This window comes from Dipteris shenzhenensis, chromosome 12 (genome assembly GCF_047967505.1).
Source record: "Dipteris shenzhenensis isolate YYH24624 ecotype China chromosome 12, Dip_SZ_1.0, whole genome shotgun sequence".
Lineage (NCBI taxonomy): Eukaryota > Viridiplantae > Streptophyta > Polypodiopsida > Gleicheniales > Dipteridaceae > Dipteris > Dipteris shenzhenensis.
The window spans coordinates 17,044,665-17,071,913 of NC_141607.1; the positions used below are offsets into that span (position 1 = coordinate 17,044,665).

Genomic DNA, 27,249 nt, shown 5'->3' on the forward strand with positions numbered 1-27,249 from the left:
TTTATGGATTTTATACAAACAAGAGGTGGTCTGTATTGGAATCATGCTCATATAACATCAAATTTAAAAATGTGGTTTGGCAAGAAAAAAGGTGTCCTTTCTCATTTTACTATGTTTGAGTTTGTTCTTCACCAATATTCAAGATGTTGTTCTTTTTAAACCATATTTAAATAACCCTAGACATTTTAAGAATAGGTTTCCAAGTATATTTTTCACTGGTTTTCATTAAAAGCAAGTATTAGTTTTTTAAAGGTGTGTTCACAATTCAAGTCCAAGAACATCTTTATTCGAACCATGTTTGAATAAGAGGCTATATTTCAACATCCAATGATCTTCACTAACATTTTTCTTTTGTCTATTTTTAAATCATATTGTATGGGTAAGCAGTACTATTAGAAGTTTCTTACTTCATGGTTCATAAGTTCATAGATTTTCCATATCATTCATTGTATTATATATAAGCTTTTTCTCTGTAATCACTTTCATTGATCATTTTTCCAAAAATACTTGGATTTTCTTCTTGAAAAAAAAGTGATACTCATAATGCCTTCAAAGGATCAAAGCACTTGTTGAAAGTAGACTAGCAAACAAATCAAAATCTTTAAATATGACAATGGAGAAGGTTAGAAATGGAATGTCTTCAACACCTTTTTCAAGCATAATGGATCAAAAGATAGCTCACGTGGAGATACACTCCTGACTTGAATGAAGGTACAAAGAGGGAGAATAGGTCTATTGTTGAATCAACAAGGTTGTGATGTGGATGGGCAGAGATACCTCATCCTTATTGAAGTGAATCATATGCTCTTGTAGTTTATTTGTTTATTTGATGAATAGAAGATCAATTTTGTATAACATTACTCGAGGAACATTCATAAGAATTAAGCCTTCCAAACAGTTATTTGAGAGATTTTACTTATCTTCCTCATTTCCATGTTCCAAATGAAATCAAGAACAAGCTTCAATCAAAAGTGTCTTTACAATGAAGGTCAATTGTTTCAAGGGATGTTATTATTATTGAAGAAGCATCCTCATCAGTAAACAACCATTTTGGTGCGAACATCATCTCCTACTCTAGCTATTAAAAAAGATTCGTTATTGACACATTTTGAAAGTGATTGGTCCATTATGACCATGCAAAACAAAGGGAAGCAAAAAAATGCAAGAAATTGTGGTACTAAAACCACCACAATCATCACAAAATGCATGAAAGTTTCATAACACCCCTTAGAATATCTTCCTTTGAAAAAAAAAAGTACTAAAAAGATGTGCATATAAAAGTAGCTTTGTATTTATGGCCAATGTTAAGGACATTGAAGTACCATCATATTGAGAGAGTTCTAGTGAAAGTTTCAGAATGGTAGCATGCCATGGATGAAGAATCCAATGACTTACTAAAAACTAAAATCTTGCCATTGGAAAATCTCCTACTAGAAAAAGCTATTGGATAGAACTAGATATAGAGAGTCAAGCTTCTTCAAAGTTGGAAAGTAGAAGGTTAAACTTTCAAAGAACAAGAACATAAAGTTTGAATGTTTCTCAAGCATAGGCATGAAGGCATGGAATGCCGGAATTCAAAAACATTTCCTCAATATGTTTTTCCATCTAATTTGTATCCATCAATTTACACCAATAAATAACACAAGGCATAGTTCTTGCCATGCTTTATGTGGATCATCATAGGTTACAATGGTCACGTTTTTTAAGAAACTTCTTGCAAATTCCTAGGGAATCCACATCAAATTATATGATTACAAAAAATAACCTAATATACATCCAATTTTCACTACAAATAGCTCATTGGTGACTTTATTTGCTTGATAATCACCATGCAAAACTTTCATATTCTATCAATGTTCTCAGTCAACTCATGTAGAATTCCAATAAGATTCATATAATTGAAGCAAGAAGAGTGGTTAAGTAGCTTAATGGTACATGGGATTGTTGACTCAAATATCAAAGATTGTAAAATATCAACCTATTTGATTATGCTAATGCAAATTGTTAGGGCAAGCAATGTAGATGAAAAAAGATGCACTAGTAGTTTTTCATTCAATCTTGGTTCAAGAACATTGTCATGGAAAGGCAAAAATAACCAAGTATGGCTTTGTCATCAAATAGAAGGAGAATAAAGAATCAACAGTGTTGGATGTGTAGTAATGGATCCTACAATGCATTATTTAGATCGATAATGCGAGCCACATTCAAATAGAGAAGAACCGAAGAGATCCTACATTGGTCTATTTAGATAGATGATATGAGCCACGTCAAACTAGCCAAGAACCTAAGGTTTCATGGCAAAACAATGTCAATCTTTAAAGAATATCAAAGATTGAGATTTTTTTAAGTATCATATAATGGATTTAGGTAGATAATAGGAGCAATATTCAATCAGTAAAGAACCCAATGTTTCATGACAGAGCAAATCACATTGATTTACATCACCGTATTGGATGGATCAAAGGCCTAGGATGCCTTTATGGATGGTAGATGCACTTTGGTGAGTTTGGAAAAGGTGCTCAATGGTGAGATAGATCTTGTTAATGTCCTACATGGATGATTCTTTCATGTTAGTTTTGTTAAGAATTGAAACTTTTATAATGGTATAGAAAGTTTATATTCCTTATAAAAATGAAAATTTGAAATATTTACCAAGATTTGAAACTTTTATGCAAAATTTTTAAAAGTTTCACCAAGATTTGTATGTTTTACCTAGAAATTCAAAAGAAAAAATATAAAATCATACTATGTTTTGTCAATATTGTGAAACTAAAAAAATTAGCTTGATAACTTTTGCCATGATTTTATATTAATATAAAAGTATAGCTTTGACAAAAACATCCATGTCCTAGCTCAAGAAATCATCTTCACCAAACTAATTTCCCTTGAAACGTTCACATATTTTTGTTATTTGCTAGGCACTTTCTAGAATTAGCTACAACTTAAGAGGGGTAAGTGATGATCAAGCTATACTTTATGTAGACACTTCCCCTACAATGCTCATCATATTTTGATTTTTCTTTATCGTCTTTGTTGCCATCATATGTAACGTATTTATTTTAAAAAACCAATAAGTATATTTGAGAAACACCCTGACTTATTCTATGCAACTTAAAACAGGGTGTTAAAGCACCAAATCACACTTTTTAAGGGCACGCGTGTTCTATATGGGCCTACCTAACCATTATCCACTCCTTGCATCAATACCTCCTTTTGAATTTCTAATGGTGCATATTTAGCTAATCTTCTCTCTCTCTCTCTCTCTCTCTCTCTCTCTCTCTCTCTCTCTCTCCAAATTACACTTCTTAAGTGCACACATGTTCTACATGGACCTACCTAACCATTATACACTCCTTGCATCAATACCTCCTTTTCAATTTCTAATGATGCATATTTAGCTAATCTTCTCTCTCTCTCTCTCTCTTCTAACTAAGTGGTGAGTCATCAATGATGATTGATGAGGAAGATGCTCAAGTAGGGTTATTGGGCATTGCGCCACTCGAACAAGAATTCTATGTCTGTAGCCTTACTACAAAATTAATCTACAATTGCTAGCTACTTGACAAACAAGATGAAGAAAATGGTCATAAGAAGGAAAAACTTTTGTGAGTAAGAAGATAACTTGCAATTCTTGCTACAAAGCGGAAGGAACAATTTCAAGAAGTTCTTGTGCAACTTATTTAAAAGCAAGATGGTGCAAAATTTGAAGAAGATGCCGACCTATCAAATTGGTAAGATAGGGAAGAGCTAGTTGTGCCTCTTTCCTATAATCCTTGGGAACGTGTTGCATTTAAAAATTACCCGCATCTCTTTTCCTCACATGGAGGAAGCCTTAGGGGAGCTTTGCCCACTCTTCACATCTAATTCTTAATTTATGGCTACCTCTAATACCTTTTGCAATTCGTAGATGTCTTTTCACTTGTTACCGGTAGTTGCAAAAACTATTTTCTTAGGTTGCAAGGAAAGCGTAAAACTACTATGTAGCCAGATGTGTGAGGGGATCTCATGATTGTGATTAAGTTAATTAAGGAAAAGTGCATTATTCATGCATCAAAGGTAGGTGATCTATGAATCAAGTTTTATTTTTAGAACTTCGAAGCCTTATGGAAGTATCTCTACACACAAAGGTATACTTTTTTGGAAATCTTGTATGCGCAGTTAGTAAGCAGAAGTCTCCAAGAGTTCGTCATGTCTCACATAAGGAAGCTCAATGAAAGGACTCGTGTGCTCACACTCTTCTTGTTCATGGTCTTAATATCACCTCTTGGTTTTGTGTAGTTTGGACTAGGACCTATGAATGTTTGGTCCTAGCTTGCCTCTAGACATTAAAGCTTTCCATGTGTTGCTTTGCTTTTTTGGCATGGGTTTCCTTTCAATCACCGCAACTAACTTAATGCCTTTAGTCCATCTACTTGGGCTATGTAGATCATCATAGGTTCTAATGGTCATGTTTTTGAAGCAAGGAATCCACATCAAATTATATGATTACAAAAAATAACCTTAAAAAAACCATATTTTCACTACCAAAATAGGTCATTTTGGTAACTTGATTTTCTTAATAATCACCATGCCAAAATTTCATATTCATCGTGCCAAACTTTCATATTCTGTCTGTGTTCTCGGTCAATTCATGTAGAATTCCAATAAGATTCATATTCATGAAGCAAGAAGAGTCGTTAAGTAGCTTAATGGTACATGGGATTGTTGACTCAAATATCAAACGTTGTGAAATATCAACCTCTTTGATTATGCTAATGTAGTTAGGGCAAGCAATGTATATGAAAAAAGATGCACTAGTAGTTTCTCATTCAACCTTGGTTCAACAAGAGAATCAAAAGATGGTGTATTTGTAATACTATCATTTATAAGATTTCTCTCAAAGATTGAAATTCTTTCAATAGGTCCTGCAAGGCTTTATTTAGATAGATAATGTGAGTCGCATTCAACTAGACAAGAACCTAAGAGATCCTACAATGCTCTATTTAGATAGATAATATGAGCCACATTCAACTAGCAAAGAACCCAATGTTTCATGCCAAATCAATCTCAATCTTTAAGGATCCTTAATGAGCAAGGTTTAATTTTGTGAATTTAACTATCTAAGATGAAGGGGGTTCGCACTCAGTTCGCATTCATCTTGGGCCATCCATTGCCATCTCAATGGATGGCCCTTTGAGTGTCATGCAATCCTAATGTAGCTTATGGTGACTATAAAGGGAGTATAGATGTTTAGATGGGGCATAGTATGCTTGCCCTCCCCTAATGGATGGTGTGCCCATGCCGATGACTAAGGCACTCTTTAAGCATCAATGATTCATCCACACTTTGAGCTGTTGACGACTCTCCTTGAGCATATAACCTTGCTCAATAATATTCTAGTACTTACTAATAATAGAATCATAAGTTACCCCTCCTCCTCATGATCTACACTTTTGTTGTGATTCCCCCCCTAAAACATTAGACTTATTCATGTGAGGTTTTACTTTCTTATGTTATACATTTATGTGTCACTAGGGTATTGAGCTTGGCGTTATCTGCCAACTGCCCTAACAGTTGACTCATTTGCAATAAATGATATCCCTTAAGATATTGCCCGCCTATCTTGTAGAGGTGATTTTTAAAAGGCAAGCATTTAAGGTGCTCAAATGTAAGTTTAGCAACCTCTATTATCAAATATATATGGATACATTTTTGGCTAAGTAGATAATTATTTCAAAGGTCCCCAAACCTTTTGTTTCACAAGCTAAACACATTAGGTGTTCAAATGACTACCTATGATATTGGGTCTAAGGGCCTTATCACATGGATTAGTTTAGGATGGGTTTGTAAATACCACTCTAAGGGTAGTACCAGTGAGCGCTGCCCTTAGAGGGACGAGTTGATTTGGGAAGAGAGAGAGAGAGAGAGAGGGGGGGGGGGGGGGGGGGACGAGTTCATTTGGGAAGGGGGAGGGAAAGAGAGAGAGAGAGAGAGAGAGAGAGATGTCACTCAAATAGAAAGTGTAAAACGTGGCCTAAAATAACTGGAAGGATACTTTTTAAGAAAAGTGTAAGTGCTAATAAAGATTATACTATGGGAAGCCTACAAGGTCAGAGTTGATCAATTTGGAGCAAGCATCTTCATGGAGCCTTTCCATTGTGGGCCTGGAACAATAAGGAGGAGGTACACCATGATGAGCATGGCTGGGTGTTGATCAATTTGGAGGAACATCTTCATGGAGTCTTTCCATTATGGGCCACGAGCAATAAGGAGGAATTCAAACGGAATTTGGCAATACAATATTTGACGAGCCTCCCATATTTTACCTCATTTTTAATGTAGAAACCCCTTTAAGAAAATTTCGTTCCAAAGGAGTCCCAAGCCTTGCACATTTTCCCATTAGATGTACCCACTACTTTGCATGCTTCGCAACCCAAGGATAGACTGGCTTCGACAACTCATACCAGGTTTCATATCTAGATGGACGTTGACAATTTGCAACTAGATGATCGAATGATGATAGCATGGCTTTCTTAACAATGGTTATAAACTTTGTTCAATAGTTATCCAATAAGCTAATTACGTTTTTAAGGACTTATATATGTTCTCAATTTTACCTTCCACTCCTGTACTCTTTCCATCACTCTGAGAGTCCATACCAAGCCCCTTCCTATTGTTCCAGGCTCATCATTTTCGTTTGAATCAACTAGAATGCTTGGCCAACTGACTGCTAAGGGAGTTTACACACTATGAACTAGTGCCCAAGCAATAAATCTTGCCTGCCCATCAATGCCCACGAGCGGGCTAGTGTGTAAACACCTTAAGTATATGAGCCAACTGCTAACTATATGGGCTATTGTAAGTAGCTCATAATAGGTCAGTTGATCTAATGGCTTCGAATGTGCCACATGGCTTCTTAGGATTTTAGAGTTTCAAAAAACTCTCTAGTGCTGGCCAAGTAATGATAGCTAATTAAAGAGAGGCTGACTCGCAAATGATTATCATAAAATAAGAGGATTTAAAGAGCAAAAAAGAGCCCAAATTTTATGTTAGATGCCATCCATTTTGCCCAAAATCTATGATGCATTTAGAAAGTTGCAGAGGAGGATATTCCTCTCTTGTAGATGCCCGGTAATCCTATCCTTTACTAAGAGTACTTCTTGCCGGCTAGGGTCCTCAAAAAAGGATTACGGCCAAAACTTCAAGCCATTAAAACGACAGATCTAGAAAAAGCAACTAAGGAAATGCTCTCCTTTAAATGTCTAGGTAAGTTTGTTCAACGGCCAATACCCATATGATAAAAGAGATGGGGAAGTATGGATCTAGCAAAGTTATGACTATAGTAGACTGGCCTTATCCAACCAAAGATCGTACAAATATTTATTTGGGTTATTGTAGGCTTAAGACCATATGGGAAGAGACTGAGAAAGAAGATTTTGAGGTTATGAAAGTATCACAGCCATTTCTGCAATGGTCAATGTTGCATGTCAAAATAAAAATATCTATCGATGAAGAGCAAGGCTGATCCAAAGTGGATGTGTATGCTCGTCTCTCTCTTCTTTCTTGTTTGTGAAGATGCCAACATCGAACAGGGTAGATTCAAATCATCCATTTGAAGGATCACTAAGTCCAACGTCTAACAGGGCAAAATGGATGCAAGAGTTTGATTTTCAATTAAAGTATCCCAAAGTAGTCTTGCTCAGTAGAGGAGGGGAGCATCCCTGCTCTCATTATAGATGTGTCTGGAGCATGGCTAATTTGGACACAAGACAAGGCATCCTTATGCGAAATTGAGCAGGCGCTCTTGTACGGTCATTGCAGAACAAGATTGCAACGACGATCAATCTGCAAAGGTGGTTTCTCATGTGTTGGTGTTACATCTCGAGCACTATATGTAAAGAAGGAAGACGGGCACACCACTGAATGAGTGAAAATCAATGAGGCCTGTGAATCCTCCTTTTGAGGATTCAATCACCTCTCGTTTACTTTCATGTGACCAACTATGCACACATAGTACAGGTGAGCCTTGGCACCCACCCAAAGGCCATACCTGAGGATCAACATCCAGTCTGCTCCATCAACTCAATTTGATCCCAAAGCCTTGTTGATAGATTTTTTTTTTCCAGAAAATTGTTTATAGAATTTAATTCAGCTTGCGATTTATTACCCATATTGGGAAAATCTTCCCATGCCTTTTAACATCTTTGCTTTGAATTCGTGGTGAAGTTTGTTCTCTTTTTGTTGTTGAATTGTCACCTATTCCCTTCTCCAAACTTCATGCAAGCTTCGTCACATTATTGCACTTTGACTGACAGGTTTATTCCTTGTAATGATTTTGCCAATATTGCACTTTTTACTGGGTTTTTTGGTGTAAATTTGCTCCCCGCTTTTCTCCTGATTCTCTCCAACCTAGGAGCAAAATGCTACGAAGAAGAGAGACCCACACCAACCTAGCAGCCCCAAGTATCTGACACAAAGACACTCCTTTGAATCCCACTGAAACTAAAATTAGCCCCCAATTTGAAGTGTCCTTGTCACCAATCCAAAAGCCATTGGATTTATTCCAATTGATATGTGCACCTGCTGTAGAACAAAATAAATCCAAGGCTGCCCAAAAAAGAAGTGAGAGTCTATGGAGTGGCATTAAAAAAAAGGCGGTGTCATCAGCAAGCTCATTGTCCAAGATGTCCTCATCCTATATCAAGGGAAGTCTCAGCCCAATAATGTCAACTTGGGATCTCAAAAAGATGCTCATTGCTTCAAACACAAACAAATACAAGAAAGGGCAAGAGGACATCCCTATCAGACTGATCTATAAATTTTGAAACCTCTCTCCCCCATCTCCTATGATAAGCACCTAGCTAAACATGGGGGCTGATTTTCAATCCCATTTTATGCTACAAGACCAAAGAATTGGAGGCTGCAATATTATAAAAAGGTTCTAAATTGAACTAAGATGTCTTATTCCTAACCTGCTATGATCATGCATGTCTTATATGAGAAACAAAAGCTTCGTGAGGTTCATATTTAATTCTGTAGTTAATCAAGATCTCTTTGGGAGCAGGCTCATACGGGTTTTATAATTGCTGGGACTCTCTCTCTACGCTCTCTGATGTGAATACTTTATTTCCAAGTGTGCAAAACTGTAGATTTCATGCTTGATTTTAAGAATGATGGTGATGAATAAATAAAATGTCCCCAAGAGCTAATGATATGTGTCGGTGTGATCACGGACTGTTGATCGGAATGAGCAGTTTTTAAAATTCATATGCAAAGTCTAGTACTGGCTTTGAGTATGCAGCAGACAATGTTCTCACCTGTACTTTTAAAAATAAGGCTATGTCAGCTGGCTTCTCATTTCAGTTATGGTGTGTGATCTTGGGTTCCAATTTGTAAATCACAAAAGATTATGGCATTTGGATAAAGCTTATTTAGTAGCCGCTTGCCTGGGATAATGTTGTGGTTGCATTTCTTTCTTGTACCTGTGATGCGACTTACCAAATATACCCTTTTAAGAAGGATAGGCATTGAATATGACACAGAGGTCCTTTACAGTGTTACCTATGGGGACTTTGGTTTGAGGGACCCGATTTTTCCATTGAGAAGTTGATGAATGAGTAGTTGTGTCTGGATCCTAAACTATATCTACTGCCTTACATATATATGCTAACCCACAGGTGTCTACCATGGGTTAGAAAAAGGAAGGCAGACAGCTTTGCTATTTGATTGTCTGGTGTGGCCATACTGGGATTTGGTTTAAAATAACCTATAATGAGGGGCTGGGAAGATTAAGATGCAAGTTTTGCATTTGTGCAGATACTTCTTAAGGGCCTCCTGGAGTAAGTCTAGCAAGCCTGATTCAAATGTCACCTGAGATGATGCTGTAAGTTTTAAACATGGTGTTAGTACAAGCCTCAATTGCATCTAGAACTTTGAATTTGAGTAAGGCCAAATGTATAGATATACATGAAGAATCTTGCCACTGCAGGCTACGAAACGGATTTCTACAACTATTCAGGGTGATGTATATCAGTCCCTCTCTATTATCACATACACATGGAGGAGTTGTGGTAGGATCTACACGTGAATAGATGCTCTCAAAGTGTCACCTCAAGGACTCCATATGTCCCGGTCCCTTTTCTGCACTGAGGAGGTCAATACCAGTTGGACTGACAACGGGATGTCAGAGTTGAATGCCATCATGGCCAAATGTTAAAGAAATTTCGATCAAGACTATCACCAAAATGTCTAGTGAAACGATGCACACTCATACTTCCACTAAGAGCATCTCTTTCTCTGCTCCTTCCGATTGAAAAGACAGGGTCTGAGGTGCTATGCCTCTTAAAAGAGTCAGAGATCTTTCTCACAAATTCTCCAGAATCAGAGAAGAGACTAGAGGCAGACAGTTGTCTTCCACTTTCTATGTCTGTTGCAGGAATTGTGCCTGAGTCATAATCCACAGAGATAAAAGAAGTGTTGTCAGCAGCATATACAACCCCAGATCCAGCCCAAGCGTGGTCACTTTTACCATTGCTGTCTTGAGATGGTGGACTAACTGTGACAGAACATATCTCATTGCTTGCATCGGAATCACTGCAAACAAGCTTTAAAGCCTGTACTACCTCACCCATAAAGGGCCTGTTAGAAAATTCTGGTTGGACACACATCGCAGCAATGGCTGCTACCCTGGCCAAGTTATCAAAGGGAAATTTATCCTCAAGAGCAGGATCAACCAGCATTTCCAATCCTCTCCTACTTGAGAGAAGAGGGCGTGCCCAAGTGACAAGGTTTTCCTGTCCTGGAGGTTGAGACATGTCAACTGGTTTCCTTCCAGATAGCAGTTCTAGTAAAACAACACCATAGCTGTACACATCACTCTTCACAAGCAAGTTTCCTGTCATGGCATACTCGGGAGCAAGATACCTACATAACATGAGAATAAAAGTCACATTAATATTTGAAGCTGCTCACCGATTCCCTCAAAACCTTGCAAATTATATTCATCAAGATATTATGCATGATTAGACTTCTTACCCAAATGTTCCCATTACCCTTGTTGAAATATGCCCGCTCAATTTATTAGGGGCTGCTTTAGCCAGCCCAAAGTCTGAAATTTTGGGATTAAAGTCATTCTCCAGAAGAATATTGCTTGCTTTGAAATCACGGTGGATAACACGAGGATTTGCATCCTCGTGAAGGTAAGCAAGCCCACGAGCTGCACCCAAAGCAATTTTCATACGGGTATCCCAATCCAAGGGGGCTGTAAGCTTATCAATGCCTATACATCCATGAACTTGTTAGATTGATTATAACACAACCAAGAGGAAAATTGATTATTTTTAAATCATTAAACACAGGAAAGGCAAACTTCAAACAACCTGTTATTCAGTAGCAATCTTACAAATGGACATATAGGTTGGTAGGCACTATCTACCACTCGCAGCATTATGATGTGCTTACCATGAAGATGAAGTTCAACACTGCCATTAGGAATCAGCTCATAAACAAGGCAGCGATTGCGCTCTTCTGTACAGATGCCAATCAGTTTGACCACATTCCGATGATGCAGGCGGCTCAGCATCTCGACTTCGGCAATGAACTCCTTACCTCGTCGTTGATAATCCCTAGTCAGGATCTTCACAGCCACCTCACTTCCATCATCCAAAGTTCCATAGAACACACGTCCAAATCCTCCCTCCCCTATAATATTGTGTTCATTGAAATTGTCTGTTGCTCTTTCAAGTTCAGACAAGGTGAATATTTTTGCTGAACTAGCATATGTGGCAATGCTGGAAGCAAATAAAGTTGAGGATGAACTCCCTAGTTCACTTGATAATTTGGATGCTCCCCCTAATATGTAAAATATAAAGACAAATTTTAGTTGTTAAGAACAAGAAAATGTCACCCCCCCGACCCCTTCCTTCTCTCTCTCTCTCTCTCTCTCTCTCTCTCTCTCTCTCCCTCTCCCTGCCCCCCCCAAAACAAAAAAAACAGCGTGCACACATGTAATGTGATATCATTGAGAAAGGAAGTCAATGGTAGGGCGTTGTTGGTGCTCAACTCGGTTAGTTTGCTCGGGCCCCTTTCTCCTCCTTTGTGGTCTCCGAGAGGTAGCTCGTTGTCTGGAGAGTGTACCGTCACTCCAATACTCTATCTCCCCAAGTCAAAGAGTAGAGAGTAGCTATCTAAGGTCCTCATGTGTGATTCAACACTTGTCGTGTCGTGTTCTCTGAGAGAGAGTTCAAAAAAGACGTTGTGTGGGGTCTCATAGAAGAACTTTGGGCGAATCTCAAAAGATAAATGTAAACAAAATCACAATGAATTTTACATTTAAAACATAAGACATTAAGCTAATGGCGAAGACATTTGAAGATTTGATAGATCTCAAAAGATCAAGGCAAACAAAGTCACAGTCAAATATTTATACAAAGCATTAAGTACTTAGCTGATGGCAAGGCTCAGTACAAACATTATAGGCCTAAGCATCGAAGATAGGGAGGACAAAATTTAAGGGAGTTTCTAAAGGACGTGTCCAACAAATGCATTACATTAGGATTTCTTGAGGATTGGTAGTTAACTCTGGGCAAGAGCCCAAGAGGGGTACAAGCTATAGTTGTAAAGCAAGGATTTTAACCCCAACCGCCTCGTGTCTTTGGGCACAATGTTAGAAGGTTGGATAACTACTTTTTCTTTTTGAGACGGTTTCAAAAATATTCATGACAAGAATGATGAGGTTCTAATGTCCTTGGTGACAAAACATGTGAACCTCAAGATCTATGGAGCGCTCTAAGGTGGATAGAACCTACGTGGAAACATGTTGAAGAGAGTGCTCATGACATGTACCTCAAGTCAATTAGGTCCCAAGATAGATTAGCTTGGACTCATAAACAAAATCTTGAGTGAATGTGCATTTCTTCTTTTCAACAATACATGATAGGCCTCTTATATAGAAAGTGCCCTTTGAATAGTCAACATCTGTGGGATCCTCTGATCCACATCTCTCCTTGTGGATATCCTTGATTCACATTTCCACATCATGTAGTCCACATCTTAGGGTGGCTACTTTAATTCTTTTCTATACCATACCTTAGCCTTTAATCTATGTGCACATGGCACCATATCTCAACACCTCCCCTTGGTGCCATGATCCTTTGGCTACTGCAAGGTGATCAGATGTGAGTTTACATTCCATCACCTCCCCTTAGTGCATACCTTGCTACATAAGGTGGTCAAGTGTGGCCTTTGCATGTCAATACCTCCGCTAGGTGCTTTCATAGCTACTCTCAGGTGGTTAGGCTTGATTTACAAACATGTGGGTTGAAGGTGGCAAGGTTTTGCTTCTCAATACTTGATGTCGATGGCGTTCTCTTCTTTGCTTGATGTAGCTTGATGCGTGATGCTTTGTTCTTCTATGTGTCTTAATGCTTTATGGGTGGATGCCATGTTCTGTGATATGGTCATCTCATGCACTCGTACCTTTGGCATGCTTTTTGCGTTCATGCATTGATTTGTCATTTGTTGCAAAGATCTTACCATGGAGCTTCGTTTTGCTTCAATGGTAGTGTCTAATTGCTAACAATGATTTTGACTTGACAGGCGCGTAGAGCTTGAAAAAATGATCATTTTTTCTTTTTGGAGCGTGTGCAAATTCTTCCTGAATTGCAAGTTATGCCTTGTCGAAGTTTTTGTGAAGAAGAGGTGGCCTAATGATGTGGCACAAGGATTCATATGCTGAATTCCAAACTGTGCTTGGCTGAGGCTATGTGCTTAGGTGGCACTTGGTGATGTGGTAGTTAACCAATCCTGAACCTAAACTTAACCATGGTTTCTTTTGACCCGCCACGTGTCATTTTTTTTTTTTGTTGAGACCTTGGAGAACTTAGGAATTCTGAGAAAAGGTCGATGTCTGCGAGTTCTGTGTCGTCTTGATCGTTGTGGGCGGAGTCGTGGCTAGGAGAGATTCGTCGCGAGCGAGGCTTGGAGCGTCGTTTGAGCAGAGTTTTGGAGGCGATGCACTTGTTGGAGATGTTTTGTTGCAAGAGAAGCTTGATGTGCGTTGCTCGTGCGTGGGCTCGTTGGATGCGTACCCAGTCACTTGTGCAAGGGTCCTGTGAGCCGCTATTGTGTCGATGGAGCCTAAGTGTTTGAGACGGAGCGGTTGTAGAGGGCGGCGCTCATTTGCTTCTTTGGAGAAGCTCGTGGATAGTTAAGTGCTGCGTTGAAGAGCGGCTGGAGCCCTGTTCGGTGGCGCGGTTGAGGCTGGAGTTGGTGAGCTGTCGGTGGGCTGGCCTTACCTTTGATGATGGTCGTTGGAGTAGGCGCAGTCGGGAGGTAGTGCTCACTTTGGAGACTGGCCGTTGCAGTCGTAGGTGTTCTGCGTTGTTGCGCATGGGCGTTGAAGGAGCCCTAGTCGTCCGTCGAGGGGGTTGTTGTGAGGTCTGGCGTCGAGTCTGGGGAAGAGCTGTTGGATACGGCTGTAGGTGTCAAGAGCTTGTTGTCGTTGTAGGGCAGCTCTTGGGTCCGAGGCTATTGGAGCGGGCTCGGCTTCTCGCTATGAAGAGGCTTACAGGATGCAGAAAGCCAGTTACAGAGTGCTTTGCAGGAGGCTGATGCAGCTAAGGTTGCTGAAGCGGCTGCAATTGATCGTGTTAAGTCCTTATCTCTGAAGATGCATGCCACGAGAGCTTCAGAGGTATTACAAGCAGAAGGTAGACTGGCCGTGGTGCTAGAGTCACCTCGTTTGGAAGGCCTTTCTCTTGCATATAGTTGCAGAGTTGCCTATGTTGGAGTTCTGCTTTGAAGTCGGCTGTTGTTGGAGTCGATATGAAAGGTCTTTGCTAGAACTTGTTGCAGAAGAGAACACTCCTCATGAAGAAGAACAACCAAGAGCCAAAACAATAGCAGAGAACTCGTAAATTTCTCTTAATCAAATAAACCTCTATCTCTTTCTCACAGGAATGAATATCAAGCTCTCTCTCTCTCTCTCGACCAACTACCTCTTTTCTCTCACTCGAACAAAGAAGAATTCTCTATCACTCAATGAATAGAAATATCTCACCAAATGGACGGAAATTTTCTATCACTCAGCGAAAGTGAAAGAACACTTAATCTCTTGATCTCTCACGAATCGCAATGCCTCAACGGAAGGCAAGGGAGCTCTAATACCATGACAAAACATGTGAACCTCGGAATCTATGGAGCGCTCTAAGGTGGATGGAACTTATGTGAAAACATGATGAAGAGAGTGCTCATGACATGTACCTCAAATCAATCAGGTTCCAAGATAGATATAGAGAGTGTCCTTTGAATAGTCAACATCTGTGGGATCCTTTGATCCACATCTCTCCTTGTGGATATCCTTGATCCACATCTCCACATCATGTAGTCCACATCTTAGGGTGGCTACTTTAATTCTTTTCTATACCATACCTTAGCCTTTAATCTATGTGCACATCTCAACACTTGGAGGGAAGGTACTAATTCCTTATTGAAGACTATTAAAAAATAGAGTATTGGCCAAATGGGCTAGGTCTCTTTTGAACGCAGATTGATCCTAGATCATTTGCCAACTTCTCTAAATACGTTTGGATTGTGAAAGGTTAAATGTTTATAGCTTAAAACTTCAAAATATACATCAATTGGGAGAGTGAAATAGGCAAACCGTCAAATTGTGCTAAAATCAACATGCAGCCAAATGCCACATGATGATATACTTCAAGAAATAATACTCTCTCTAACAAACCTAAAAAGTCTAATAGATGCACTAGGTTATATGATGGATTCTCGTTTTGAATAAGAGTGCGCATTAAGTGCATGTGAAAACTTAAACAAACCTTAATCAACCTCAAACTCAGCTTTTACAATCGCAGCCTTCTAGTCAAATCGCACCTCACAAAATGTGACGACAGGTGGCTAGAAACCAAATCATAGTATCAGAATCAATTTGTAGCACTCTAGAGCAAATTGCACTTTGAGAAGCACTTCGTCTGTTGGCTGGAAGTCCCGAACAGTAGGGGGAGAAGCTAACGATTGACTAAAATACAATTCACAGTAGAGAGATAGATAGATAGATAGATAGATAGATAGATAGAGAGAGAGAGAGAGAGAGAGAGAGAGAGAGAGAGAGAGAGAAAACATAGCATTAGGGGCTAGAAATAAGGGTTGCTCTCCCCGTAGGTCTTTCTTGCAATAGAAATCTGTTTGTACAAGGTGGCTCAGAAGGGAGCAAGAGCTGAGTACAAATCTCAACAAACTTGAGAGCTAAGAGGCTTTTAATTTATAGACTAGGACAAGCAACCAGAGAGCATGTGCTTTCCAAAAGCTGGGCCTGCCTTCTTGCCCAAAATAGGCAACTTTTCCCCAAAGAGCTGGGCTTTATTGCTTTCTTCAAAAAGTAGGCGCCTAATTTTCTTGGGCCCTCCACCGAAATGGGGTCCTATCATGAGGCGTGAGTTGGAGTGGGCAAGGCCATAGGATGTGTGTATGCAAAATATCCCCTAGGGGTTGGTGCCTTAGGGGTGAATTTGAGGATTGCTCCAAAGATGGGGCAAAGGACCTTTAGAAATTCAAGTGGCACCTATTTAAATTTCAAAGCATGGTTGACGGGCTGAGAGGAAGCACCTGGAGAAATGGCGCCAGTTAATTGGCCACGGACGGGGAAAAAGGGCTGACGAATTCAAGGCCTCCCATACGGAAACTAGACTAATCCACACAGTCCTTATAGGGCCAAGCTCAAAGGCTGCGAACTGCTCTGGAAGGTGCTGGTTATATTTAATCGTCTCTCTGTCTCTCTGTCTCTCCCCCTTGGCCATTGCTGTTGTAAGGTGCAGGTTATGCTGATGTACAGGAAGAATAATACACCATTGGGATTGGGTTGCACAAGCTCGTGTATGAGCTCAGTTGGATGCCCCAGGACAAGTTGGTTGCTTTTTCTTCATCTTGCTCTTTGGTTGTGAGGCTGTTTTGGAGAGACTTAGTCGGTAGGGTGGTTCACAGTGGATGCTTGCAGTTCAGGTTCTTGTTTCCGAGGTTATGGGCAGACCATTTATGCGCTCACCCATTGCTTGGGTATTGTAGTGAATTAGTGGACACTTGAAGCAGAGAGGGGAGTTGTTTGACATAGAGATGAATACCTATTGCCTTTGGGCTGTGAGAGCAGAGCCCAACATGGTTATTTCTTGGGATATTGATGCCGTTGAATGGAATTCAGTGTATGTTATTACCTAGTTTCTCCAACTAATAAAGAAAAATACCGAAAGGGGCGCCAAGGTTTGGGGCCAGTCTGTGTCCTTGTTCTTGAGCAAGAGCACTCTAGCTCCCAATTTGTGTTTGGTGATATTTGATGAATATTTAATGTGAAAGCATTGGCTGGTTAGTTTGTTTATTACTGCCCTCTTGAGCCTTGAGGCCGGTTTCATGGTCCCGTTGACGTGACATCACCATCTTCCTTAAAGAGGTGAGCCTGTGATTGTCTCTGGTGAAGTATTGCCTACTGTAATTGGATTACAGCAAAGAGAAATTCAGCAAATATGTCACTTACGGGTGATGATTGGGATATGAAAGGGGAGTCCTCTCAGGATGAATAAGTAGGATGGAACTTCTCAGGATGCTCAAAATGCTGATGGACAATGAGCTGTAAATGCTCTTGGTGTGAATAAAACACAGCTTGGAGGGTCTAATGATGCTAAGGATATAGAGGAGGCTGATGCATTGTTTAAAGCATGGCTGTTGAGTGCAGGGAGCACTTGCTCATCTCATGCAGAACCCGAGGTTTGCTGAGTTTATGCAAACTCCTTTTAAGTCTAAAAAGAAAAAGGGTCATTCAATCCAGGCCTTTTATGCAAACTAGTGGGGCTCAGAAGCAGCCTGATGGTTCAACAGCCTTTAGTAATGCCAAATGTATAGGGTGCTCCATTGCAGCAATCCATTTATGGTCCCAGTGGGGAGTTGCATGCTCAAGGGAATAATTTTCAGAATGCAAATCAGGGACAGCAAGCTTTCCCTCAATGATGCATCCAGGGTATTTTGGTGGTGGTTCGGTTTTCCAGGCTATGGCTGGTCAAGCTATAGATATTCTTGGAATGCTTGGAAATTATCCAATGGGTTCTCAGCTGGAATGTAGGGTATGCAAGGGAATATGTTTGGGGCTATGCAGCCCGGAATGCATGATATAATGCATGGAAATATTGGCATGCAGCCAGGAATGCAAGGTAATTTTGGAGCTTCCACGGGTATGTTTGGAATGCCTGGGGCTGGTTTGGCAAACCCTCCAATGGGTAGTGGTAGTGCAGGACAGGCTCGAGGTAATGCATTATCCATTTTTGCAGCCGCTTGTTTATGACAATTTGACCACACCCAAAGGTAAAGTAAAGGATTGCAAGGAACGTGGGGCAGCAGTGAAGTTTGAGACCTTCAATGGGGCTCAAGATAGGTGGAAGGCTTTTACTTTTGTGCAACAGTTTGATGTAGCCTTCTCAGGAGGGAACTTGAGTGGGTCCTCTAAAATGCGTAAGGCAACCACCTTTCTAAAGGTAAATGCTTTATAGTGGTGGACAAATTTGTTGCTAAAGAACAAAGCACCAACCAGTTGGGTTCAATACAAACAAATATTTTCAGCTACTTGGCTGACCACTACGTTTGAGGTGGATGTTATGAAAGCATGGCACAACTTTGATGCAGCCAACTGTCATAACCTGTAAGAGTATAATAAAAAGTTTGGGAAGCCCTATTGCTGGTTAGCTCTTATCGACATGTGCCTCTATTGGAGCAAATTGAAAAATATTGCTATGGCCCAAAAGAAATCAGAGACTACTGCACAAAGACAAGGGTATAACAATCCCATGATCCTCATGCCTTTCAGGTGGAAGTTCCCCTGGCAATGAGTCAGAAAAAGACTCTCCACAGAAATATGATGTTTCATTATTAAGCAAATAGCTGAAGCAGATACAGCAGGGCTGACTCTCCCTTAAGTTTGACATCCAATACATGTGTCTTCCCTGTATGCTCTAGAGCAATCTTCTGATTATATGTATATACCAAAGCATGAACTCTGTGACACCAAGGCATAGCCAGCAAAACATCATAGCTCTCAAGAGGCATAATATGAAATTCCTTGCTGTCCACAAAGCTCTGAATATGCAAGCGGAGCTTTCCAAAATGATAGGGGTGACCGGAGTGCTAAACCCAGGACAAGCCAAGCCTGCCTCACTCATAGGCCCCATCTCCTCTACACGGATTCCAAGTTTGCTTGCCAACTCCAAAGAAATAAAGTTCGCACGAGCCCCTGTGTCAAAGAAGATCAATGACATTTGATCTCTCACTTTGCCTCGTGCTCTGCATCGCTCCGTAGCATCCCCATTGGGCTACTCACTGATCACATCAGGCATTAATCATGCAAGAGGCTTAGGCTCTTTGCCTTTTTGCTCATCCCTATCATTCATTTTCCCTTTAAGCTTGCGTTTTGGGCATTCCCATGCCATGTGCTCCTCTTCCTTACATTGAAAGCATTTATTGGCCTCCATCGAGTCCTTCATTTACTCATGTGACAGCCAATTAGAGCTTGGACTATCACACTTCTTTCCTTTATTGAATGGAGCCTTGGAAGCATCCCCTAGCTTCCTTGCTTTCTTAAAGCTATCAGACTTACTGCTCTTGTACCTGCAGGTCTTTCCAAGCAACAATGCATTAGCTGTGGTTGCATTTTCAATTAGCTGAGACATATTGGTTAAATATAGGGTGAGTGCAGCCCAGCAGGAAGAGATCATGAGCCAGGTGAGGGATCTTCTAGAGAAAGAGCCGAGATCATCTCCTTACTATTCACCAGTGCTGTTAGTGAAGAAAAATGATGTTTCATGGAGAATGTGCATTGACTATCGTGCACTGAATAAGATAACCATCAAGAACAGATTCCCCATTCCAAGAATAGAGGATATCTTGAATAGGTTGGAGGGATCATTTATTTTCAGCCGCATAGATCTCAAGAGGGGCATTATCAGATATGCATTCGTCATGAGGATGTGTCTTAGATAGCTTTGAGGACCAGCTTTGGGCTGTACGAGTTCTTGGTTGTGCCATTCGGGCTTACGAATGCTCCTAACCCGATGATGGACAGAATCTTCTGGGAGCACAGATCTTTTGTGGGCACTTTCTTTGATGATATGATAGTGTACTCAAAAGATGAGGCATAGCATAAGAACTTGGCAATAATATTTGCAGAACTCAGCAAGCATAGGCTGGTCATAAATGCAATAGGGACACATTGTCTCTAAGGAGGGAGTGCATGTGGACCCTGCCAAGATTGAAGCAATCCGCAATTGGCCACAGTTGAAAAACTTGCATGAAGTACGAAGCTTTTTGGGCTTATGATCCTACTACAGGCTGTTCATATGCCACTTTGCTGAAATTTGCTTCATCCCCTATACAATGCAGAGCTAAAAATCAAATTGCAGCATTTGAGTTGGTGAAGGAAAATCTTACTTCGGATCCAATATTGATCTTGCTAGATCTCCGAAAAGCTTTTGCTGTCCAAGCAGATGCATGTCGAAAGAATGGCCTTGGAGCGGTCATTATGCAAGATGGACGGGTGGTAGCCTATGAGAGTAGGATTTTGCATGATGATGAAAGACATCTGGGCATTTATGAGAAGGAATTGCTGGCTGTAATTCGTGCCCTTGCTACATGGAAGCACTGTTTACTTGGGGCTGACTTCATAGTGCAGACAGATCATCAGTCTTTGAGATATTCCTCACTTAGACAAAGTTATCTGACAAGCATATGCGTTCGGCCAATTTTTGATTTCACAGTGTAAACAGATCATTAGTCTTAGAGATATTTCCTTAGTTAGACGAAGTTATTTGAGAAGCATATGCGTTGAGCCCATTTCTTATCCATATTTCACGTTCAGATAGTGTATGTGGAGGGTAAAAAGAATGTAGTGGCTGATTCATTGTCAAGGATACTTAGGTTTCTGCAGTAATCATTGCCTACCACATTGACCACTGCCTACCATTGTCAAGGATACTTAGGTTTCCGCAGTAACCATTGCCTGCCACCATGAGTTGGATGCAATGAAGGACCAGTATGCTCAGGACGAGGACTTCTCAAGGATTTATGACCAGCTGTCTAACTATACTCTCAGAGATGGCTTTCTTGTGATGCATGGTTGCCTTTGTGTCACAAAGAAGTTGAGGTCAAAGGTTATGATAGAAAGTCATTGCTCCAATGTATGCAGGACGTAGGCATTGATGCCATGGTGAAGGCCGTGGAGCATTTTTTCTATTGGCCAGCTTTGAGACGGGATTTGGATGCCTTTATGAGAACATGCATCATCTGTCAAAAGGTCAAGATTGACTGATAGAAGGCAAGATTGACTGATAGAAGGCACCTGGATTGTTGTAGTCATTGCCAATCCTTGATAGGCCGTGGGAAAGCATTGCCATGGATTTTATTTTTGATCTTCCTAGGACACCCACGGGAAATGATGGCCTTTGGACTATTATATGCTGGTTCAGCACATTTCATTCCGATGAGGAAGAAAATTACAGCGGATCACATGGCAAAATTGTTTATGCAAAACATCTTTAAATATCATGGGATGCCTCAGTCTATCATTAATGACAGAGATTCACGCATGACTAGTTTGTTTTGGAGAGGGCTCTTTGAGAATATGGAAACTACATTGAAGTTTTCATCTTCTTTTTATTGTCAGACAGATAGGCAGTTCGAAGAGGCCAATACTTGATTTGCTGAAATGTGTTGTGTCTGAGCATAAGACACAATGGGAGCAGTATTTGCCCTTAGGGGAGTTTGTTTATAACAATAAGACTTTTGAGGCTGATAAGTATGTTGAGAGCATGGATGTGGCATATCAGAAGGCGAAGCAAGCTCTCCAAAGACTCAGGGCAAAGAAAAAGAAGGCTAAGCTGATCATCACCGCCGTGAACTAATGTTTAAAGAAAGTGATTGAGTTCTTTTGCGTTTTGAAAAGGCAAGGCTGAAAAAAAAAGAGGGACAAAGAGATACTACGGGCCTTATCAAATTTCAAAAAAGATCAACGATGTAGATTACGGGTTGAACTTGGAGGATTCACAATGCTTTCCATGTGAGTCTCCTTGAACCTTTTTAGGGGGATGTGCAGAGGATATGCCGCTACTTGCTGAAATTTCACCATTGTATGCAAAGTGGCTGAAAGAGGATGATCTGGCAAGTACACCTTAGTTGTTACAGCTCTATCTGGAAGCATTTCAGCTTGAGCCAACTTTGGTTGTGGTTCCTTTAGGCTCATTAGACCATAGGTATGGAGCATTGCTTGATGCTCAAGAGAAGGGGTAGTACCTTTGTTGCTTTGATATAGACAGGCTCATATATCTAGAGGTCGCTTGGTGACATTGTATGTTCACCCGAGGTATTGCTTGCTGATAGTATATCTGCCTTGGGACTTCTATGATCAGTGTACCAGTCACTATGAGCTAGTTTCTACAATGTATATGGATTGCTATCCTAGGCTCTGAACAATCATATATTGTAACAAAAGGGGCACTTTAGTATCCTTTTTAGCTAGCTTTATAATTTGTACTTTGTACCTTAGTCTTTTAAATTGATGCCATGTGGTAGTTTGGGAGTACAATCCCATAACTAAAGTTGCAATGATGAGCCTGCCGATTAAAAGCCCTACGGTTTTGATTGAGAGAATCCTGGTTTGAAGCTGCACTCTGGCTCTGGAAGCTGACGCGTTGTGTTGGAGTAATTTTGCAAATTGACGTCTAGTAGGATATTTTGGATCGCAATGTCTTCCTGACTCAAAGCCCTCTGAAATTGTTGTGAAAATTTTGGTCTGGAGCTGCATTTTGGCCCTGAAATCTTACGCTGGCGGATGTGATGAATTGCTTCGATTTCTGGAAAAATGCATTCCAAATCTCAATCCAAACAATTGCATAAGTTGAATCACACAGAACCAATTATTTGGCAATCGGATCTTGTTTGCTGTGATTAGTGGTGCTGAGTGCTGATGCAGGGATTTGCTGCAATCTGAGGGAGTAATGCTCCAAATTGACGTCTAGCTAGATAATCTGCATCGCAATCTCCTCTACAAGTGTAGTACTAAGTAAGTTGGCAATTGGATCTGGTTTGCCCAGTTAAGAGCCCGAAAGCTGACGCAAGCAGTAATCTTGAAATGAAGTGATATCCCGAAGCAGTGCCCGAAATTCCGATCTAATTGGATACACTGGTTCACAATTCCTTCTATAAGGTGTGTACCAAGTATTTTCGCTTGTTAAGTGGACCAATTGCCCCTTCTGCCTAGCGCAAGATGTCACGTTTTCTGAGCTAAGCCACAACAAGTTTGGGAACCTCGAATTCTGTCCACTGTTTATGCTCCATTAAATCGGTGTTATGCTCTACTTGTGAGGAATTAGTGGATTGTAATCACTTCCTGCCAAGGGAAACTGTTCATTTCGCCATATTCTAGCTACTCTTCAGCAATAGTGAGAATTCTCCAGTTGATCATCTCTCTCAAGCGCTCATGGAAAGGAAGAAAAATCATCTATCTTACTTCTGTGGAGAGAAATGGTCCCGGACCATAGGAGCAAATGCAAGGCTAAATCAGGAGCAAAACTTAGCATGATACTTGAGATTGAAGGTGATTTACCCTCTGAGAACCCAGAAGTAGAAGCTGAATTCCATGATTGCGTGAATGATGGCCAAGATGATGATTGGTCAAACATGGTTCCAAAGAGGATCCTTCCTTCTCATATGACCCTGGGTGGGTCCACTCCATGTGATACCATGATTCATGGTGATTGCCAGCTCAATTGCTTAAGGTTATGCAGACATTGGAATGTGGAAATTCTTGACGACGATTACATGGATGATGGTAGGAAATCTGATGGAAACTATTGTGTAGGAGTTGATGAGTATTTTGGGGCACTCAGCCATTTCTGTATAGCATCTCTCCGGAACCTATTACGGGTTCTCCGGATGTCCAAACTCTCAGATTGAAGGGAATGGCAGGTCTGTCCACAACCTACACTATTCATGGCAACCGCCTTCATCAACATCACCATCTCCAAAGAGTCTATGGCATCGATGTCATCAACCAACAAGTAGAAGGCTCCAAAAGTATTTGCCATGAGAACTCCTTTTATGTCTGTCTGGAAGGCTCTTACGCTCCAGTTGAACAAACATTGTGACCAAAGTATGCAACAGAATTCCAACATTAATGCACAAATTAAAAACATACCGTAGTTCTTCATTCTCCCATCCCCTCCTATTGTGGCAAGCCAGGTACATCTCCAAAGTACCCACTGAATCAACATCATCACGGCTGTTTGAGCTAGTTAGTGTTGCTAATTGCCTCACATTTCATCTTAGAGTGGCCTTCCGTATCCTTATCTCCCTGGTGTAGACAGCCTTGTTCTTAGCGCTATTTGAGCAACCCTCCCTATCTTACTTTAACAACAGAATCTATCCATCCTTTGATCATTGCTCAACATCGGACATGAACAATGTCACACAGTGATCAGTGTATCCAATCTCAAGGCTACTAGGTGTAATGAACGAATGCAACTCCACTAAATCTGGTGTCTTTGGTTCCAACTCCTATGGCTTCTTTTTCTTGCAGGTACACGCCTAGGTTTACACTGTTCATAATAATAACATTTTTTCCTTCTTTTTATTGCTCTCAGCGTCTGAAGTATCCGCGTTGTCTGAATAATCAATTTTCTTTGGCAAACACATGGATCTGAAGAGTATGAAGAGAAATTTAGAACACAACAGTGAGCATACACCTGTAACAATGTGCAGTAGTGTCTGGGTCCAAGTGTGGGCACCTATGCTGCTCCAAAACTGTCCACCGTCCTGCTGCTTTGTGCCTCTAGCTAAAGGCTTTCGTGGCTTCCCACTGGGATGAGAATTATGGTCATAGGCCCCTTTATATACTCCTCTTTTGAAGACTGACTGGCTGAAGCTCCGACAAGGTCCCAACTACGAGTCAGATTTGGCTGATCTGATCTGACTGACCATACTGCTCCACAGACCCCTTCTTGGTCAATCTCAGCCAGGCATAGCTAGGGATGCATACAGTCCATCCCAGTTTTGGAAGCTAAAGAAGATTCTTCACATAGGCATGTAAGAAGCTGAGCTTCATTTTCTGTTGGTATCATGGTTGGCGTCTTTTTTTTCTTTGTAGATTTACAAGTGGACTTATATTGTCTAATGTACAAGGTATGAACACAAAGACACACGGGGGGCATTTCAGCTGCTTTTACAAAACAATCAACCACGATGTCACACTTTCTAGTTCGAATATCTGTTGCCACTAGGCTCACTATAGAACACAAAAATCACTGTTTGGTCTGCATGTGGGGATCATATACTGTTATTGATTAATTTTGGAATACCCCATGCAAGATAGAATTAATGAAAATATTTAAAAGTATTTCTTTTTTTATGTCAGTATGCAAGTAAATGAGGGCTTGTCCATGCATACGTCTATGCAAACCTAAATCTGTGATCATGCTTTTCCACTAGTGACGTCTGTTTGAACTATGTTTAATTCTACATGATACACAACACCATGCAGGTTTTTCATTGTTGAGCCTGAAACACATAAGTATTACCTGATCTTTTTAGTACAGGCATTGTGATAAATGGTGCAGTTGTTGGGGCAGAAGCGATGTGTTCACTGCACTTGAGGAATAGAACCCCGAAGACTCCCAAAATGAAAGCAGCTGCAATTACAGCTGACAGTACAATCAGTGTAAGGGTACCACTGCTAATTTTCTCACTTTTTTTATTGATGTCTACGCCTAAAGGCCGCTCACTGGGCCCTCCATCTGTTCCAGGTAGCCCACTGATAGAGGTGCCACTGGGAATGGCAAAAGGAGGAGAGGGAGGAAGGCCTGCATAAACACAGAGTTAATTGATATTTTGCATTGTGAACAAGAGTCATTTTATTGCAATGACCTCAGAGCAAGATTTCTGAAATTGTACCTGGGTAGTGAACATGAATCACGGCATAATTGCCGAAAAAGGTTTTGCTGATGGCCAATTCATGATTCCAAAACTTTTGAAATATCAGGAACGCAGTTAAATTGTCAAAAGCTTTACCCAAGGGAACCAAATCAATCTCGGCAATTGACTTGCTTTGATCTTGAGGATCTGCACTAGCTCCAGTAACTCTGACCTGACTTAGAAGTAATAGCGTGCCATACGCAATCTCTTCAGCAAGTACAGAAACTGATGGGAAAAGGCCATACAGTGCCACACCAAGCTCCAATTCTATTTGTATGGGAAGCACACATCCACATGGTGAGCCAAGAGGAGTCAGTGTTTTTGGAGCTTCACAGAGTATTGTTGCACAGTCTGCCAAAGAATGATAAGATGTAAATTTCAGAAATAAGTGTGTTCATGGAAGCTGCATTGCATGCATATATGAAACATCTACATGACATTTGAGTTGAAATGTGATTAAAGTGGGAACGCTGTAAAGTACTGTTGTTTATCCCCTTTTGCAACAGCAGATGCAAGCAAAATAAGTGACTTGATAAATCAAGACTTTTACCTTGGTTTGGCGGAGGTATAGTTAGTCCTGGATCTGGTTTTTCCAAAGATGGGATTGGGTTTGTCAAAGAAGCAGGAGCAAGGGTATCACCATGACCTGGAAAAGGAATGACGCACAGAATGATCTGAGTCACAAGGTCAGTCTGACACAAGTCGAATGTAGATTGCTGATCCTGAAGCTCTTTTCTATTCTACACAATTAAGAGGATAGGAACCTTGGTATTAAGGATTTTAGTGCAAATTTGAAACCAATTTTCAGCCAGGGACAAAGAACAATATATTTTGCAGGTTCAGAAACTGGCTTATTAAACTTCAAAATCAATACTTCTAATTTTCACTTGGAGCTGGTTGGATGCTCCAAGTTCATATAAAATCCTTCTCCCATGAGAAACGAGAATGTAACTAGCTGCAAAAGCACAGTATTATTGTTTGTAGCAGTACATAGACCTTTAGGAAGCATGTTTGGCACAAACATGATAGGAAAAATAGCAGTTCCTTTTCTTCAGATAACATTGAAACACACCTGGAGAAGTGGGACGAGAAGATTTTGTGTGCCTGTCCGGAGTCCGATGCGGACTCAGAAGACCCATTGACTTGTGCACACCCTGCGATGAAGACACAGGACCTGGAGCAGGAGAGAAAATAGGTCTGTGCTGTTCTTCACATGATGGCGCTGGTGATGAATTTGGAAACAAAGGTTGAGCAGCAATAGTG

The 27,249-nt window shown here is 40.6% G+C and overlaps 1 protein-coding gene across 1 annotated transcript; it reads right to left on the reverse strand.

Moving 5' to 3' along the window:
* Positions 1-9,881: 9,881 nt before the first annotated feature.
* LOC147895898 (receptor-like serine/threonine-protein kinase ALE2) lies at positions 9,882-27,139 on the reverse strand. The gene is made up of 7 exons (XM_087383232.1): positions 27,059-27,139; positions 26,537-26,632; positions 25,966-26,337; positions 25,593-25,874; positions 11,440-11,829; positions 11,014-11,257; positions 9,882-10,902 (listed from the first exon to the last, which is right to left on the reverse strand). Exons 1-7 carry the CDS (start codon positions 27,123-27,125, stop codon positions 10,179-10,181), a joined length of 2,175 nt encoding a protein of 724 aa, XP_087239358.1. The 5' UTR covers positions 27,126-27,139; the 3' UTR covers positions 9,882-10,178.
* Positions 27,140-27,249: the final 110 nt, after the last annotated feature.